The 16,028-nt window shown below is 37.4% G+C and overlaps 1 protein-coding gene across 1 annotated transcript in view; it reads right to left on the bottom strand.

Moving 5' to 3' along the window:
- Window positions 1-319: 319 nt before the first annotated feature.
- LOC307120383 (SLAM family member 5-like) overlaps window positions 320-16,028 on the bottom strand; it is a 61,807-nt gene continuing 46,098 nt past the window's right edge. The window contains exons 2-6 of the mRNA XM_079807401.1: window positions 11,565-11,894; window positions 5,991-6,278; window positions 5,764-5,886; window positions 2,921-2,982; window positions 320-890 (exon numbers count right to left, since the gene is read on the bottom strand). Coding sequence (XP_079663527.1) covers window positions 843-890; window positions 2,921-2,982; window positions 5,764-5,886; window positions 5,991-6,278; window positions 11,565-11,856 — 813 coding nt within the window. The 5' untranslated portion in view covers window positions 11,857-11,894 and the 3' untranslated portion in view covers window positions 320-842. The remainder of the gene's footprint in view (window positions 891-2,920; window positions 2,983-5,763; window positions 5,887-5,990; window positions 6,279-11,564; window positions 11,895-16,028) is intronic.

Raw genomic sequence — 16,028 nt, 5'->3', positions numbered from 1 at the left:
CCTTAATTATGCAGAACTTTAATACTTTATATAATGTAAACGAATGAGTTATAAAAAAAATAGGCCTTCATGTGACACATGTAATGTTATAATTAACGGTCAATGTCAGGGGCAGGGGTGTCACTAGGCCCACTTAAGGAGGGCTTTAGCCTAAACGAGCGTCAGGTGCAATGACACAATGTACACTTAATAATTTAGTAACATTTACAAATCTTGTTTTACAATATATTTTGAGAGAGGTAATTTTCTGCTTTCAACACTAGAGTGCGATGATGTGCTTGTGTTGCATTTGCCAAAATGTCCATCAGAGACCAGCAGTCAATGGGATCAGTATTTAATAATGAAATATAGATTTATACATTTACACATTTGCATGTGATAAACTAAAAATGTAACATTTTAGTATTCTAGTATACATACATAGTATGTATTTTCTGTATCCTATGCTTTTTGTGAACCACTAAATTAACTAAAACAACATTAAAAAAATTAAATCGAAAGATTTGATACGAAAATCAAAAACAAAGCAGAGAGAACAGAAAAAGCAGAGAGAACAGAAAAACATCCTGGAAGAGATTATGGCCACATCCACACGAAGCCAGAGCTTTTCCCTATCCAGTTTCAGATTTATCCACTCCGGGACCCGGTTTCAAAAAATATCGGTTTCAGGCTCTCAAAACGCCAGATCCGTGTGGACGAAAAGCTGATACGATACAAAAAGTTTAGGTATACAGCTAAACGCGTCTCTGTGTGGACGGGGCCTAAATATGAGCAAAACCAAAAATTGAGACGTATTGCCCTGTATGAACTTTAACATTAATTCTTGTAGATTCAGTATTTGATCATCGTTTTTTGGGGAGATTTACATACACAGCGTCCGTCGTTGATTTCTGAAAGGAAACACAAAAACTCAATCAGAAATCTGCTGATGTGACAGAGATGGCAATTGTTGTTAAATTTCTAAGTTCTAAGTCTGAGTAACTTCACAACAAGAACATGTTTCTATATTTTTAAGGTGCAAAGCTTAATCTACATATACTGATCATTTTGTTTTTCAAAGAACTACTACTGAACAAATGCTAAGATGCATGGAGCAGCAAAGAGAAAAATCACATCAATCATCTAGAACATCACATGACTTTTTAAACCGTTAAATCATCAAACAGCTAAAGTTCTGAAGGTTTGCCACGACAGCTTCTGCTCTGAGAATGATTGTCTTTCACACTAAAGCAACAGCTCAGACACTTGTAGCAGCACGTCTACAAAACAACCAATGGCTGCTAAAGCTGTGTTTCAGCTCAGATAATCATGAACCGCAGAGACGCTGCAGCTCCAGGACAGACTTCAGCACAGCTGGGTAACAACTTTATATCCTACTTTCTTTCCAAAGACAATGGTGTAAAAACTGACTTTGTATGGGTGAACTGAATAATAAATAAACGTTACAACTATTCATGGCTTGAAAAAGATTATTCAAATATCATGTTTAATATAAAGTTTGCACCTTGATCTTACCCCATGTTATCCTATGCGTTCCCGCAGGCAGGGGCGCCGCTAAGGGGGGGAAAATTAGGACGATTCTAAGGGCCCACGCACATTTGGGGCCCCCAGAGATTGGTTTTATTAGTAGTAACAGTACTAGTAGTAATGCAATAGAAATTATAAATGTATAATCTACCAAAGAGTTACAAATATAACAAAATTATGGCTTATTTCTGCATTTCTGGCAAAATCCAGCAAAACGCTCCACTCATGAACCGCTCACACTCACGGGACATTTGCTCAAATCCCACTCCGACATGAAATTTCTCTGCACTGTAGTATAGCTACTTTAATTGTTGTAGCCATTAAGAAAATGGATTTAGTTTTATATTTATGTTTAAATATTATAATGTAATTTTTATTTTATTTTATCTCTATCTATGTTGTCAATCTGTCAATGTTGATTATGAAAAGTGAACAGCATGAGTTAGAAAGGAAACATCATAAGATGCACGATGCCAGGAGAGTGGGAGTGAGTCAGACATGATTGTGACCACTTCATTAAGTTTTGTTCTGTAGAAAGCCTTTCTTTAAAGTAAATTTAATTTTGTATAAATTGTATCTTAATTTTAAACAATGTTTCATCGGCCAATTGAGGCATTCTGGGTTGAGCGAGTGGTATTCTGATATTTATATATCAGATTTTGGATAGCTAGGTTGGTGCGGTAGGGGGCCCAACATCATATTCTTTCATAGGGCCCAAAATTGCTAGCGGCGCCCCTGCCCGCAGGTCACTGTATCTCCCATTGGCTAGTTGCTGTATCGTGCATTCACATTGCCGCTGATAATTGTGATAGTGTGAAACCCTTTTAACGTTAAAATGGCCCTTAAATGTATGGGAAAATCAAATTCTTTTGCATGTAGCCTCCTTACATTATTGTGTCAGCGCTCTTTGCGTTAAGAGAGAATCTACATAAGAATAAATCCACAACTGACTTAAAAAGTGTCAGGTCAAATGTCAAATTGAGAAAACATATTTCGGTGGTGATTGAATGTCTCATGTCTCCTCGACCACGGCAAACACGAAAGTCTACCATTTTCAATGGATTAAAAAATCAGTTGGCTTATATATGACCAAAGTTTGAAAGATGCAGAATGTTATTGACAGTCACCAGTGATTTTTAAAAAATGTATGAAAAAAGATGCAATGAATGTGAATATTTTAGGTCTGCAAAATGAAAATAGCCCTGCTAAATGGAAAAACAGTTTACACTGAGGTACAAACAGTACATACACAGTGTAAAAGCATAAAAAAACATGCTTAAACAGTCCCTTTTATCTGCTTTTGAGCTGATAAACCACAAACGTCTGTTCGCTGACCGTCGGATGCTGCAAACTGCAATCACACTGACTGCAACTCTGTCATGAATGTTCTTACCTTTTTTCGTTTTGTTGGTTTACAGGATGCTGAATCGGTTCTGTCTTCCTCCCAGTTAACTGCTTTAACAATAATCACAAACATGTTGAAACAAATATTAAAATTTGTCTGTAAAAGTACATATACACTCACCTAAAGGATTATTAGGAACACCATACTAATACTGTGTTTGACCCCCTTTCGCCTTCTGAACTGCCTTAATTCTACGTGGCATTGATTCAACAAGGTGCTGAAAGCATTCTTTAGAAATGTTGGCCCATATTGATAGGATAGCATCTTGCAGTTGATGGAGATTTGTGGGATGCACATCCAGGGCACGAAGCTCCCGTTCCACCACATCCCAAAGATGCTCTATTGGGTTGAGATCTGGGGCCTCATTTATAAACGTTGCGTACGCACAAAAGAAGGCGTACGCCACTCTCTACGCAATAATTGGTATTTATAAAAAGCAAACTTGACGAGAAAATGTGCGGTCCTTCACGCAAGCTCTGACCCAGGCGTACGCACAAAAACGGGTGAAATGAGAAATGGCGACACCGTCGGCAGATGGAAGAAACACGTGAAAGTGTGTGAAACTGTAGACCGTTGTGTAAAAGAAATGGCAATACTGCCTCTCATAAATAACATGAAGACTTCACAAAGTAAGTCTTACAATTAACAGCCTACACGAACACCCGTTAATCGATCTGCAGTATAAAACAAACAAAATCAAACGAAAATTACAACAGAAATGCAAATTAACACATATTTGCAAAAAGAAAAGAGAAATATGTTCTGCAATAATATTGGCATGTTATGCAATTCATCCTCATAAATAATATGATAGGCTAAACAGAACGAAATAGCTCATGTATAAAACTGATATTCTCGTCAATGTGTCCGTCTGACGGAGCAGATATAGATGCAATTAGATAGATAGACAGATAATTAGGGAGATATATAGATAGATAGATGTATTAATTGTCTGGGGAAAGTTGTTTTCATAGTAACATTTCTTCATCAGCTACGGAATCATGGTATTCATGTATATACCTTTAGTTTTATTTTTGATAAAATAACGTATAACGTGTCTCAACCATTCAGAAAGCTGCAAGACATTACATTTGCACTGAACTATTTCCCATTTCCACGTAGATTATAACCGACATCTATAGCTTGTCAGATGCAATTAAATGGATGGAAATAAAATGCCCCATCACAATGCGTAATGACGCACAATGGCTGATCTTGCACTCTTAGAAGATGTGGCAAATGGAAGGATTCGTAGTGAACGCATCTTCAGACAGCAAGAAGACTTGCTGGCAAACGAGGACACACTCTGGCGATGGAGCGCTAGACGCTTTTTTGCCTCGACTTTGATGTCCGACCATTTATTTTTTATTTCGGCCATGGTCCGAGGTTGTGAGGCTACAGCATTTACGGCGTCTGCAACCTTTTGCACCTCAAGTGCCTTTTTGGCATTAGTAATGCCCACACTGTGCCCTCCAAAGCAAAATTTTTCTCCTCTTTTCAACCTCGCCAACGATCACTTCTATTTCACATTGAGTGAAGTTACGTTTTTTTTATTTCCTCTCTGTGTTTGCCATGATTTCACAATCGATGAATATTAACTTGTGGGCGTTTCACGGACTATTTATGGGCAACTATGGGCGTGACATGAAGCCGCAAAAGCTGCGCTACATTTAGAATTGATTGTGATTTATTAAGGGAAAACTGCTTAGGATGTGCGTGCGCACGGTTTTATAAATCTGAATATTTCTGTGCGTACGCACGTCCTATGTTTCATCCGTACGCCACTTCTGACGCAAATCCTACGCAAAGTTTTATAAATGAGGCCCCTGGTGACTGTGGGGGCCATTTTAGTCCAGTGAACTCATTGTCATGTTCAAGAAACCAATTTGAAATGATTCGAGCTTTGTGACATGGTGCATTATCCTGCTGGAAGTAGCCATCAGAGGATGGGTACATGGTGGTCATAAAGGGATGGACATGGTCAGAAACAATGCTCAGGTAGGCCGTGGCATTTAAACGATGCCCAATTGGCACTAAGGGGCCTAAAGTGTGCCAAGAAAACATCCCCCACACCATTACACCACCACCACCAGCCTGCACAGTGGTAACAAGGCATGATGGATCCATGTTTTCATTCTGTTTACGCGAAATTCTGACTCTACCATCTGAATGTCTCAACAGAAATTGAGACTCATCAGACCAGGCAACATTTTTCCAGTCTTCAACTGTCCAATTTTGGTGAGCTCGTCCAAATTGTAACCTCTTTTTCCTATTTGTAGTGGAGATGAGTGGTACCCGGTGGGGTCTTCTGCTGTTGTAGACCATCCGCCTCAAGGTTGTGCGTGTTTTGGCTTCACAAATGCTTTGCTGCATACCTCGGTTGTAACGAGTGATTATTTCAGTCAAAGTTGCTCTTCTATCAGCTTGAATAAGTCAGCCCATTCTCCTCTGACCTCTAGCATCAACAAGGCATTTTCGCCCACAGGACTGCCGCGGATGTTTTCCCTTCTCACACCATTCTTTGTAAACCCTAGAAATGGTTGTGCGTGAAAATCCCAGTAACTGAGCAGATTGTGAAATACTCAGACCAGCCCGTCTGGCACCCACAACAATGCCACGCTCAAAATTGCTTCAATCACATTTCTTTCCCATTCTGACATTCAGTTTGGAGTTCAGGAGATTGTCTTGACCAGGACCACAACCCTAAATGCATTGAAGCAACTGCCATGTGATTGGTTGATTAGATAATTGCATTAATGAGAAATTGAACAGGTGTTCCTAATAATCCTTTAGGTGAGTGTATGTACAAATTAATTTCTTGTTCTCCTGACCTGTTTTTCTACATTTCTTGCAGATGCAGCACATCATGAATACAGCAACAATCAGCAGAGATCCAGCGGTAGCAGCAGAGATCAGCACTATCAGAGAGTGTGAAGGAGACTGTGTGTCCAGTGCTGTAATGATAAAGAAAGAAGTGAGTGCATCAGTCTGATCTACAACAGAAGACAGAGATCCGGTCAGTGAATAAACACACATTATATCAGCCGTGCTGCCGTACCTGCACATGTGTGACAAAGTTGCGTGATGTCCAGATGTTTAGTCTGGTTGCCGATGGGATTGTTGAGCACACAGCTGTAGGTGTTTTTATCCTGATATTTCACCTCCAGAGGTAGAGAGAGACTGATGCTGAGATCAGACACACTGATGCTGGACAATAAACTGTTCCCTTTGTACCAGGAGAGAGTCACATGACCCACATTCAACACTGAACACACCAGTGAACAATTTGATGATGATGATGATGATGATGAACAATCTCTGTTAATGTTAGGAGTGACGAGAGGAGCTGGAAAACATGAGAGAATAAACAGAAATATGTTTAAATATAAACAACAATCTTATATTGGGCTCTATGTTTTGTGTGATGATGATCATTAAGTTATAAAATGAGCAAACATTTCAATAAGTAAATATTAAAGAAAAATTCAGAGTTCATAAAGTTTACAAAGATTACAAATTGATTTCCACAAATATGGAAGTGAATTGGGTCAATCCATGAATGTTAAGCTAACTGTTTCAATAATACAACAAGATGCCAGAACAAGGTGAATAACGCGCTGGAAATTTGAACTGTCGCTTCCCCGATTGGGCCAGAGTTGCATCGTCATGAAGTTTATCAACTGCACATATAAGCCATGCCAATTTAAATATTTAAGCACAAGAGGATGTGAAAGATAACTCAATTCGGTACTTGTGCTCAAATGGCCTTTTCTTCTTTTCTCAAAATAAATCTCTCCACATCACACGAAGCCAGAGCTTTCCCCATCCAATCTTTTTTTTTTTCTCATCTCAAGAAATATTTGCGTACACACAAAACCACTGAATCCGACTCAAAATGATGCAGTATACATGCCAGACCAGTATGAGGCGCTGTAATTCTGCCACAGAGATGCACTAAAAACAGAGAAGACTTGGAGCATGCGCATATACCTCGAGACGTGGGTTGATGGCATCATGGTTTAACAAAATATACGGATTGGCTGTACACACGAAAACGCAAGGAGGTTGTTTTCAGATTTATCCACTCTGGGACCCGGTTTCAAAAAATAGCGGTTTCAGGCTCCCAAAACGGCGGATCCGTCTGGACGAAATGCCGATACGATACAAAAATTTTACGTATGACAGGCCCTCAGAGTAGAAGTTTCAAGTTTTCAAGGTGTCAGGGCATTCTCGCACCTGGTTCGTTTGGAGCGTTTGTTTCGGGACCTGGTGCGTTTTCAGTTCATTTAAGCACACTATGTGAACACAGAGCAAAGACAAAGTGAAATGCCTTGGTCAGACGATTTCAGAACAACTGTCCAAAACACGTAAAAATACAGACGAAGCCTTGATTCTTGCTACAAATGATGAAGTAATATAATCACAGCTAAAAGAAAGCCACAATCAGCTCACGGAGCTGTAGTCTATCCATCCTGACTGATGACCGCTATGAGCCGAATCCTGGATTTGTATCATATCGGCATTTCGTCCAGACGGATCCGCCGTTTTGGGAGCCTGAAACCGCTATTTTTTTAAACCGGGTCCCAGAGTGGATGAATCTTAAAACAACCCCCTTGCGTTTTCGTGTGTACAGCCAATCCGTATATTTTGTTAAACGATGATGTCATCAACCCACGTCTTGAGGTTTATGCGCATGCTCCAAGTCTTCTCTGTTTTTAGTGTATTCCTGTGGCAGAATTACAGCGCCTCATACTGGTCTGGCATGTATACTACATCGTTTTGAGTCGGATTCAGTGGTTTCGTGTGTACGCAGATATTTCTTGAGATGAGGAAAAAAAAAGATTGGATAGGGAAAGCTATGGCTTTGTGTGGATGTGGCCTGAGAGATTTATTTTGAGAAAATAAGTAAAGGTCACTTGAGCACAAGTACCGAATAGAGTTATCTTTCACATCTTCTTAAATATTTAAATTGGCACGGCTTATATGTATGTGTAATTGATAAACTTCATGACGATGCACGCTGACCAAGAGTTTAGAGGAGAGTTTACTCGCACTTGACTCGTATTAAGTCATTTTGGTCCATTTTGAAATGTTGCCTTGTGAAAGCGAACTGAAAAAAAAGGGAAAAAAAGCATTATTGTGTCAGCGCTCTGTGTGTTAAGAGAGAATCTACATAAGAATAAATCCACAACTGATTTAAAAAGTGTCAGGTCAAATGTCAAATTGAGAAAACAACATATTTCGGTGGTGATTGAATGTCTCCTCGACCACGGCAAACATGAAAGTCTACCGTTTTCAATGGATTAAAAATTAGTTGGTTTATATATAACCAAAGTTTGAAAGATAGAGAATGGAAAAAAAAGCAAAGTCGAACAAAGTCGAGATGCAAGCTGTTCATCTGACCCCCTCAATGCAAACTCATACAATTATAACATTCTATTGTCAGCGTAAATCAAACTGATGCTTTCCCAGCTATCTTTCCCTTTTTGCTCCATTTTCCACCTTCTTTCTAAAGATGGAAAGTTACCTTTCCCAATTTTTAAAAAGCTTTATGTAAACATTATAATGCGTATATTGACTGATAATATATACTTTTCTAGTGTTTGTTTTAACATCTTTTTGCAGTAGGCCATTTCCTTTTTCCATATGATAAGATAGTACAGATTTTAGGTTTTTCCGTACCATAACTGGCCTCTGCAGATTTTCCTGGTCAGATAATATCCAGACTATTGGGATCTACGCTAATATTAGTCTCTCTGTTTATCCCGAGTTTTACAGTAGTCTGCCGGATCCAGGCCGTATCCAGATCAGATGGTGGACCTATCTGCGGAAACGACGTAATTTGGTCACTTTGTAAAGAAAAACTATGCGCCTGCACACATACACATTCAAACGCGCTTGCCTATAAACTAAACACGTAATGCTTACGTGCATGCCGTCATAGTTCTCACAGATTCACGTTTTTTACACGAAAATAACGGTATCATTTCAAAACTATTTCAAAACCTATTTCAAAGTTTGCGTTCTCTAGCCGCCGGGCGCTGTCGCTGTGCAGATGAGCTGCCGGGAACACATTAAAAGTGTTCTGTTTTAGTTGAAAATGGTGTTGTTTAAGTAGCCCCAAAGTAAATAACTAATGATTTTTTTACAACAGAAATGAATCAATAAAAAACGTACTTTAGCTGATGCGGGGGAGACATGGGATGGTTGTAACACTTTTTGTTTGAGCATCAGTAACTCAGTGGTTATTTGTGCTAGATGTCTCAAATTTTCATACATGGTAGCCACATTTGTCCACAAATATAACTCACTTGGACGTGCTACACAATCACAGATTATGTGAGTTAATGTCAAATACAAAGAGTTCCGTTGTTACAACCTACCCCACTACTGGGCTGAGTTGTAACACTACCCGAGGGTTGATGTGAGGTCATTTGCTGAAATAACACTCACACCATCCAATTTTTGCATAAACATAATTGAAAAAAAATGAAAAAACAGTTTAGAACAACGTTGACAGTTTAACCTGACAAAAAGAAAAACATTATATTGCTTTTTTTTTTTTACTTTAAATTTAGTGCAAAACAGTTGTCGAGCGTGTATGTGTGTATTCATGTCACATAAGGGTTCAGTCACTAGCTATGTGTCCGTGATCCACCTATTTTTATGTGAATTTTGAGATATTGCATAAAAAACACTGGATGGAAACATCAAGATGCGCATAAATTCTAATAATGTGCACAAAAAACTTCAAAATTGAGGCGTTCAATTGAGGCAGATAATTTTTTATCAGAAGCGCATAAACTATGATGGAAACACATTTGAACAAATCCCTCAATATGCAATAAAACACTCACATGACTTCCTCAACAGAGGATGTGATTGATAACTGGACTTATTGGAATCATCATAGGGGTTGGTTGTAACATTTTTAATAAACTGTTACAACTATCTCCACTCCTAACAGCCATAACTTAGCTAACTGTTTTAGCATGTGGGTTTGAAGTTAGCATAAATACAAAGCATCAAAATAAACTACTGAAATAGCTACTTCAGGTCATGCAAGTTAAATTATTGTACCTACAATTAATAATAATAATAATAATAATAATTAATAACCTTAAAATCACTTTTTGGGTCATAAAATCTACAAATTTGCTCACAGTCACATGCAATTTCTCCTGTGAGCTCTAAAAGAAGATGGGGTTTATGATATTAAAGACATTACCACAGCTCTTTTCTGACCTGTCAAACAACTGACCCAGTGTTACAACCCTCCCCTGTCTCCATACAGCCAAAACAATCTCTGTTCCGATTAATTTCCTATTATCACTCTAAAGCTGCTTTGAAACAATCTACACTCAAAAAAATGCTGGGTTAAAAATAACCCAAGTTGGGTTGAAAATGGACTAACCCAGCATTTGGGTTGTTTTAACCCAGGGATTGGGTTGTTTTAACCCAGCAATTGGGTTGTTTTAAGCAAACATTTAACCCAACCGCTGGGTTAAAACAACCCAAATGCTGGGTTAAAACAACTCATTTGCTGGGTTAGTCCATTTTCAACCCAACTTGGGTTATTTTTAACCCAGCATTTTTTAGAGTGTATATTGTGAAATGAGTTACCGTATATAAATGAAGGTGATTTGACGACTTCTACGATTACCTTTTATAAATCAATAGAAATAGTGTGAGAAGTTGTGTGCGCAAACATCCAAAGCCATAATCCTGCTTCGGATTATAATAATCTGCATTTTTAAATGTTAATAAATCGCTCGCTGTTCTTAACTGTTCTCCTAACTTTATTAAGGAACAATCTATGATTTATTTATCTAGTGAAGACTATGCAGTGTTAATTTACATTTGATTACTTTTACTTTTCTGTTCCTGAAAACATCTCGGTTACGCATGTAATCCTCATTCCCTGAAGGAGGGAATGGAGACGTACTTCAGAATGTGAACCGACAAATTAGGATATCAATTCAAATTCGTCGGTTCACATTCTAAAGTATGTCTCCATTCCCTCCTTCAGGGAACGAGGTTAGACCAACCTGAAAAACATGTAAAGCTCTGTTTTGTGTATGTTTGATTTATTGTATTTATTTGTGCTATTGCTCGTAATTTGATTATTTGTTCTTATTTTATTACTGACTGTTTACTTTGAGTACTTTTATTTAGTGATTTAAAGTTTATTTAGTAGTAATTTTTTGTGTCGTACTTTATTTATTAAGGTTACATGGGTCAAAAAACAATAACTAGGCCTATTTTATTTGATTTATTTAGAACTTTTTTGTGTGTGTGTGTGTGGGGACGCAAAAACATTTTTCAGGGGAAGTAAAAAATTGAACCACTAGCCCGACCGGGCCTGTAGAAAAAATCCTTAGCATTTTCCCTGACACTTTGACAACGCAACACCATCCACACTAAAACCCTAAAACGACTATAACAATGATTTAAACAGCTTTACAGCTCAAATGATACACCTCAAAATACTTAGTTAAACCTCAAAATACTTCCATTGTAAGTGAATTTTGGGAAAACGGGGGACGACTCAAAATTGTGGTTTTGTGTGTGTGTGTGTGTGTGTTAATCAATATTATCCCACAAATGTTGTGGACAAATGATCTCTACTCACCATAGACAGAAACATTGAATGTTTTTGATGTTAGTTTTGCTGCAGTTATCTGTAGTTTATAGAATCCAGCATGTTCGGTTGTGATGTTTGTGATGGTCAGAGATCCAGTTTGATCGTCCAGCTTCAGTCTGTCTCTGAATCTCCCATCAGTGCCTTTATATGTGGAGAAGATTCCAGCAGCTTTGCTGATTTCAGCTATGAGGGACGTTTCAGCTCCAAAATTCCACAGTATGTCTTCATCTTTACGTATTTTAGTAACACCAGAGTTTAGAGTGACAGAATCTCCCTCCATCACTGACACTGACTTCACTTCATCAACACCAAACACACCTGCAAAACAGGTTTTGTCACAGATTAAGACTCCTGTTGGTTTACAAAATCTCAAATCTGCTGTAGTTTTTAACTTAATGTAATTTGAATAAGAGATGTTTAGTTTCATGTTTTTTTTAAGGGACATTCTTCTTGGCTCAATGAAAGAATTGAAAAGTAGAATTTAAAGTAGATGTCATAATCATTTTGTTTTAATTTATCTGGGAATAATATAGCAAATGCAAATCTGAACAATAGTAGGAGCTTTATTATTTTGAAACAAAATAAATTTGGCCAAAAAAAGATATAGTCATTAACTTACCAATCAGACTCCAGCAGCACAAACAGAACAAAACAAACATGTGAAACATTTTCTTCAATGGTTCTGTGAAAGTCTGATAAAACGGTCCGCTCAAAGCAGTCTGGAGTGTGAACCCTCCCACAACAGCGTTTGACCCTCCTAGTTCACACACAAATGCTATTGCGTCTTATGATTATATATTTAACATATAAGTGCTCTTCTGATCTTGTGAAGGCTTTAACAGTTTTTAATACTGGAAAACAATCTTTATCAAATGTAAAACATAATTTAATACAAATTATAATTAAGTAATTATCTGATTGTGGTAAATACTGTATTTAAAATTAGAATAGTGGAATATTGTGTGATAATATTAGTCAACAGATTTAATAATAAAAGAAATCTGATGGATTTTAAAATGTTTTTGGAAATATTCATTTGTTGTGAGTGGCAAAAACTACCATCTCACACTATCATTCTCCCTGAGGTAAGACGCAAGCAGCTCATCTGAGTCAAACTGAAACCTGCTGCGGTCGGGTTTCTACAGAAACATGTTTGATGTGTTGGGTGGACAAACAGCTTTTGCATGACTGTGGCCATTTGTTTGATGTGTGTTCAGTTTATAGGTGAAGGGCTTCTTCCTGTCCTGCTGTTATGCACCTCACAGTTTGACAGCTTTAGGCCGCATTTACACTGCAGGGCCCATATTCATAAAGAATCCTAATGCAAAGAGTAGCTCCTAGTGACAAAATTCTAAGAAAATTCTTAGAAATGTGGGTGTTTACTCTTAAAATCAACTAAAAAATCCTAGTAAAGAAAAAAGTAATTCAGAAAGGATCTTAACCCTTAAAAGAGGTCTTAAGATCAAATTTGTTAGGAGCACGGATGAGGACTTTTAAGAGGCTTAAGAGTTTCTTTAGCAGCGGAGAAAATGGCAGAAAGACGAAGAGGGAGAAGAAATGTGTTGCAGACAATGGATGACAGTGACTTAATAAGACGATAGATTAGATCGTGCAGGGATCATGTTTGTTGCATTAAATCCAACTTTCAAACCACAATTTAAATAGACATGCCAGCAATCAGTGTAATTGGAAAGAGTGGAACAATGTTTATAATTCTAAGCCAATCAAATACCTTATAGGAAATTAACAGCATGGTAAATAATAAAAGGATTTATATACATATATATAATGTGTGTGTGTGTGTGTGTGTGTGTGTGTGTGTGTGTGTGTGTGTGTGTGTGTGTGTGTGTGTGTGTGTGTGTGTGTGTGTGTGTGTGTGTGTGTGTGTGTGTGTGTGTGTGTGTGTGTGTGAGTAAGAGAGAACGGTAAAATAGGACAATTTGTGCTTGTAATTTCAAAGTGAAGGCTTAGAATAGACCCTATATTTAAAAGCACTCCTTTTTTCCCCTTTTTGGACAACCAACCAATCACAGTCTTCAAAAGACTGTGTCATACGTAGCAACGGGGTCAGCCCCGCCTCTTCACTAAGATAAAAGTTTTTGTATTTTCCTTGCTCAGAGTTGCTCTCAGATCGGTCCCGAATAGCTCTTAAGCTAAGACTCCTACGTAAACGTTTTTAAGCTAAATTAGGAGTTTTCTGAGAGGACTCTTAGAATCTTTATGAATACGGGCCCTGGTCTTGATGCTCAATTCCAATTTGTTGACTACATCCAATTTGTTGACGACCATTTTACACATTTTATAAGCGACCCATATCCGATATATGCATTTACAGAATACACTTAAAGGGGTCATATAATGGTACATGCACTTTTACAAGTTGATTATACGGAAATGTGTGTTGGCAGTGCCTGTAAGCACAATCATTTCTCAGCAGACTGCTTTATAAACGAGGGTCAGTATAAAGCAGGTTTTGCTAATAAGCTGCTCTTGAACAAAGTGTCATGTTCCTGCTGCACCTCAGGAAGAAGTGAGTGTAACGTTTTATTAACCTTTATATTAATCTTTGCAAATCGCTTGTACGCATCACGATGAATGAGGCTAAAGTTTACAGGGTAAGTTACAAATACGGCATGCTTTCTGTGTATGACGTTCTCAATATAATTCATAATCCCACGTTTATAATGAACAACGGGTTATGGTTATTACAAACTGTGTACTCGGGTGATACGAAGTTAACGTGGTAACACTACACTAAGCTTACTTTTGTACATGGTTTATAACGGTGTCTGTTACTGATTTAGAAGTAATGTAAAAAAAAAAATCTTATAACATAACATCAATCTGTCAATTAACTAACATCAGTAAACACATAGCAACTACGCTACTCTGCCAGTACAAAGATAGATCAAAGTGACATGACGTTAACCAACCATTCAGAAACGTCCTGTTCGAACTTCGTTGGGTTCCTCATCTTGTTCCTGGTCCGACTCCGGTTCAAAATGATAAGGTTGCTCAGATGTGTCCTCAAGATTCAAGATTCAAGATTCATGAGTTTTATTTGTCACATACACAGTTATATACACAATATACAACTGGCAGTGAAATGTAAACAGGTCCGCTCCATGGACAGTGCAAATAACAGTTACAAGAACACAAGGGGAAATTAAAATAGAAATAGAATAAAATTAGAATAAAAAGTATTAACATAAGTAGAGTTATAAATAAATCAAGTAAGATAAAAATAGGAAATAAGATAAAAATAAAAAAATAAAATAAAAATATAAAATATAAAATAAAATAAAATAAGTGGATATGATAAGTGAGATAAACTGTAGACTTAAAAATAAGTGGTTAACATAAAATATATATATATATTTATATATAGAGAAGTATGATGTGCATGCAATAGGTATAATTGCAAATGGAGTATAATGTGCAAACAGGAGTATGATGTGCAAACAGGTTGCAACAAAGACTCCTGTTGCCATTATTTCTCGAAAATATACCCTCAACTGTTGTCAAGGCAACACTCCACGTGTTAAAATTAGTGTTTTCTTACAATACTAATGAGAATTTTAATTAAAGTATATTACAAACTTTTCATTTAGACACTAAAGAATCATATTAACTTGTACAAAAATGGCATTCTATGACCCCTTTAATGAAACAACCCACGGTAGTGGTTCTGACCTGGAAAAGAAGTAAAAACAGCCAGAGAAGAACCCTGCAATATTGTCTCTTTTCCCCAAATGTTTAAAAGACATATAACTTCAGCATGACTCTACTGGGTTTAGCCTCCATTGCACCACGGAAAAGAGTCATGTGATCGTGTTAGAGTCCACCTGAGTTGACGTCATTCGCCACTGTCACTTTTTCAGTGACGTACAACTCACATTGACAGGGAAATATCAGATCTGTCCCCTTACACAAATGCACATATCCGTTTATTTCAAATCAGGTTTATTTCCGCACATGAATTTCCACATAGGAGGCCTGAAACCAATCTGAGAATATCGGAACTCATGTGCATTCCTGCGTGCTTACACATCTGATCTGTGCCACATGGGAGGAAATTGTGTCACTTGAACCATGTAATGTAAATGCGGCCTTACTCTCAAATAAATTGATTCTGTCAAATCAGTCACAGGTCAGAGGTCAAACTGGATTCTTACTCATCATGGATCATTGAATGCTCTGCTTATTATTTATAAAGATGATATTTAGTGCAACTTTACAAAGCTGACAAAAATGAGAAAGTGTACAAAATATCTCATTATTTGATCTTGCACAGAGATGCTTCTTTTACCTCAAGACCAAGTTAAATTTGTATCATTAATCGTGCGCTTACTATCTTACATATTACAACACTGTCACTGATTTAATTGCTAGTTGAAATCATTTTTAGAAAACGGTACACGGATATATGAAAAAGTAGAAACAAAATGGCAA

Source organism: Gobio gobio (assembly GCF_949357685.1).
Source record: "Gobio gobio genome assembly, chromosome: 24".
NCBI classification, from domain to species: Eukaryota; Metazoa; Chordata; class Actinopteri; order Cypriniformes; family Gobionidae; genus Gobio; species Gobio gobio.
Note: the sequence above shows the minus strand (reverse complement) of the source record. Positions and strands in the feature narration are given on the sequence as shown.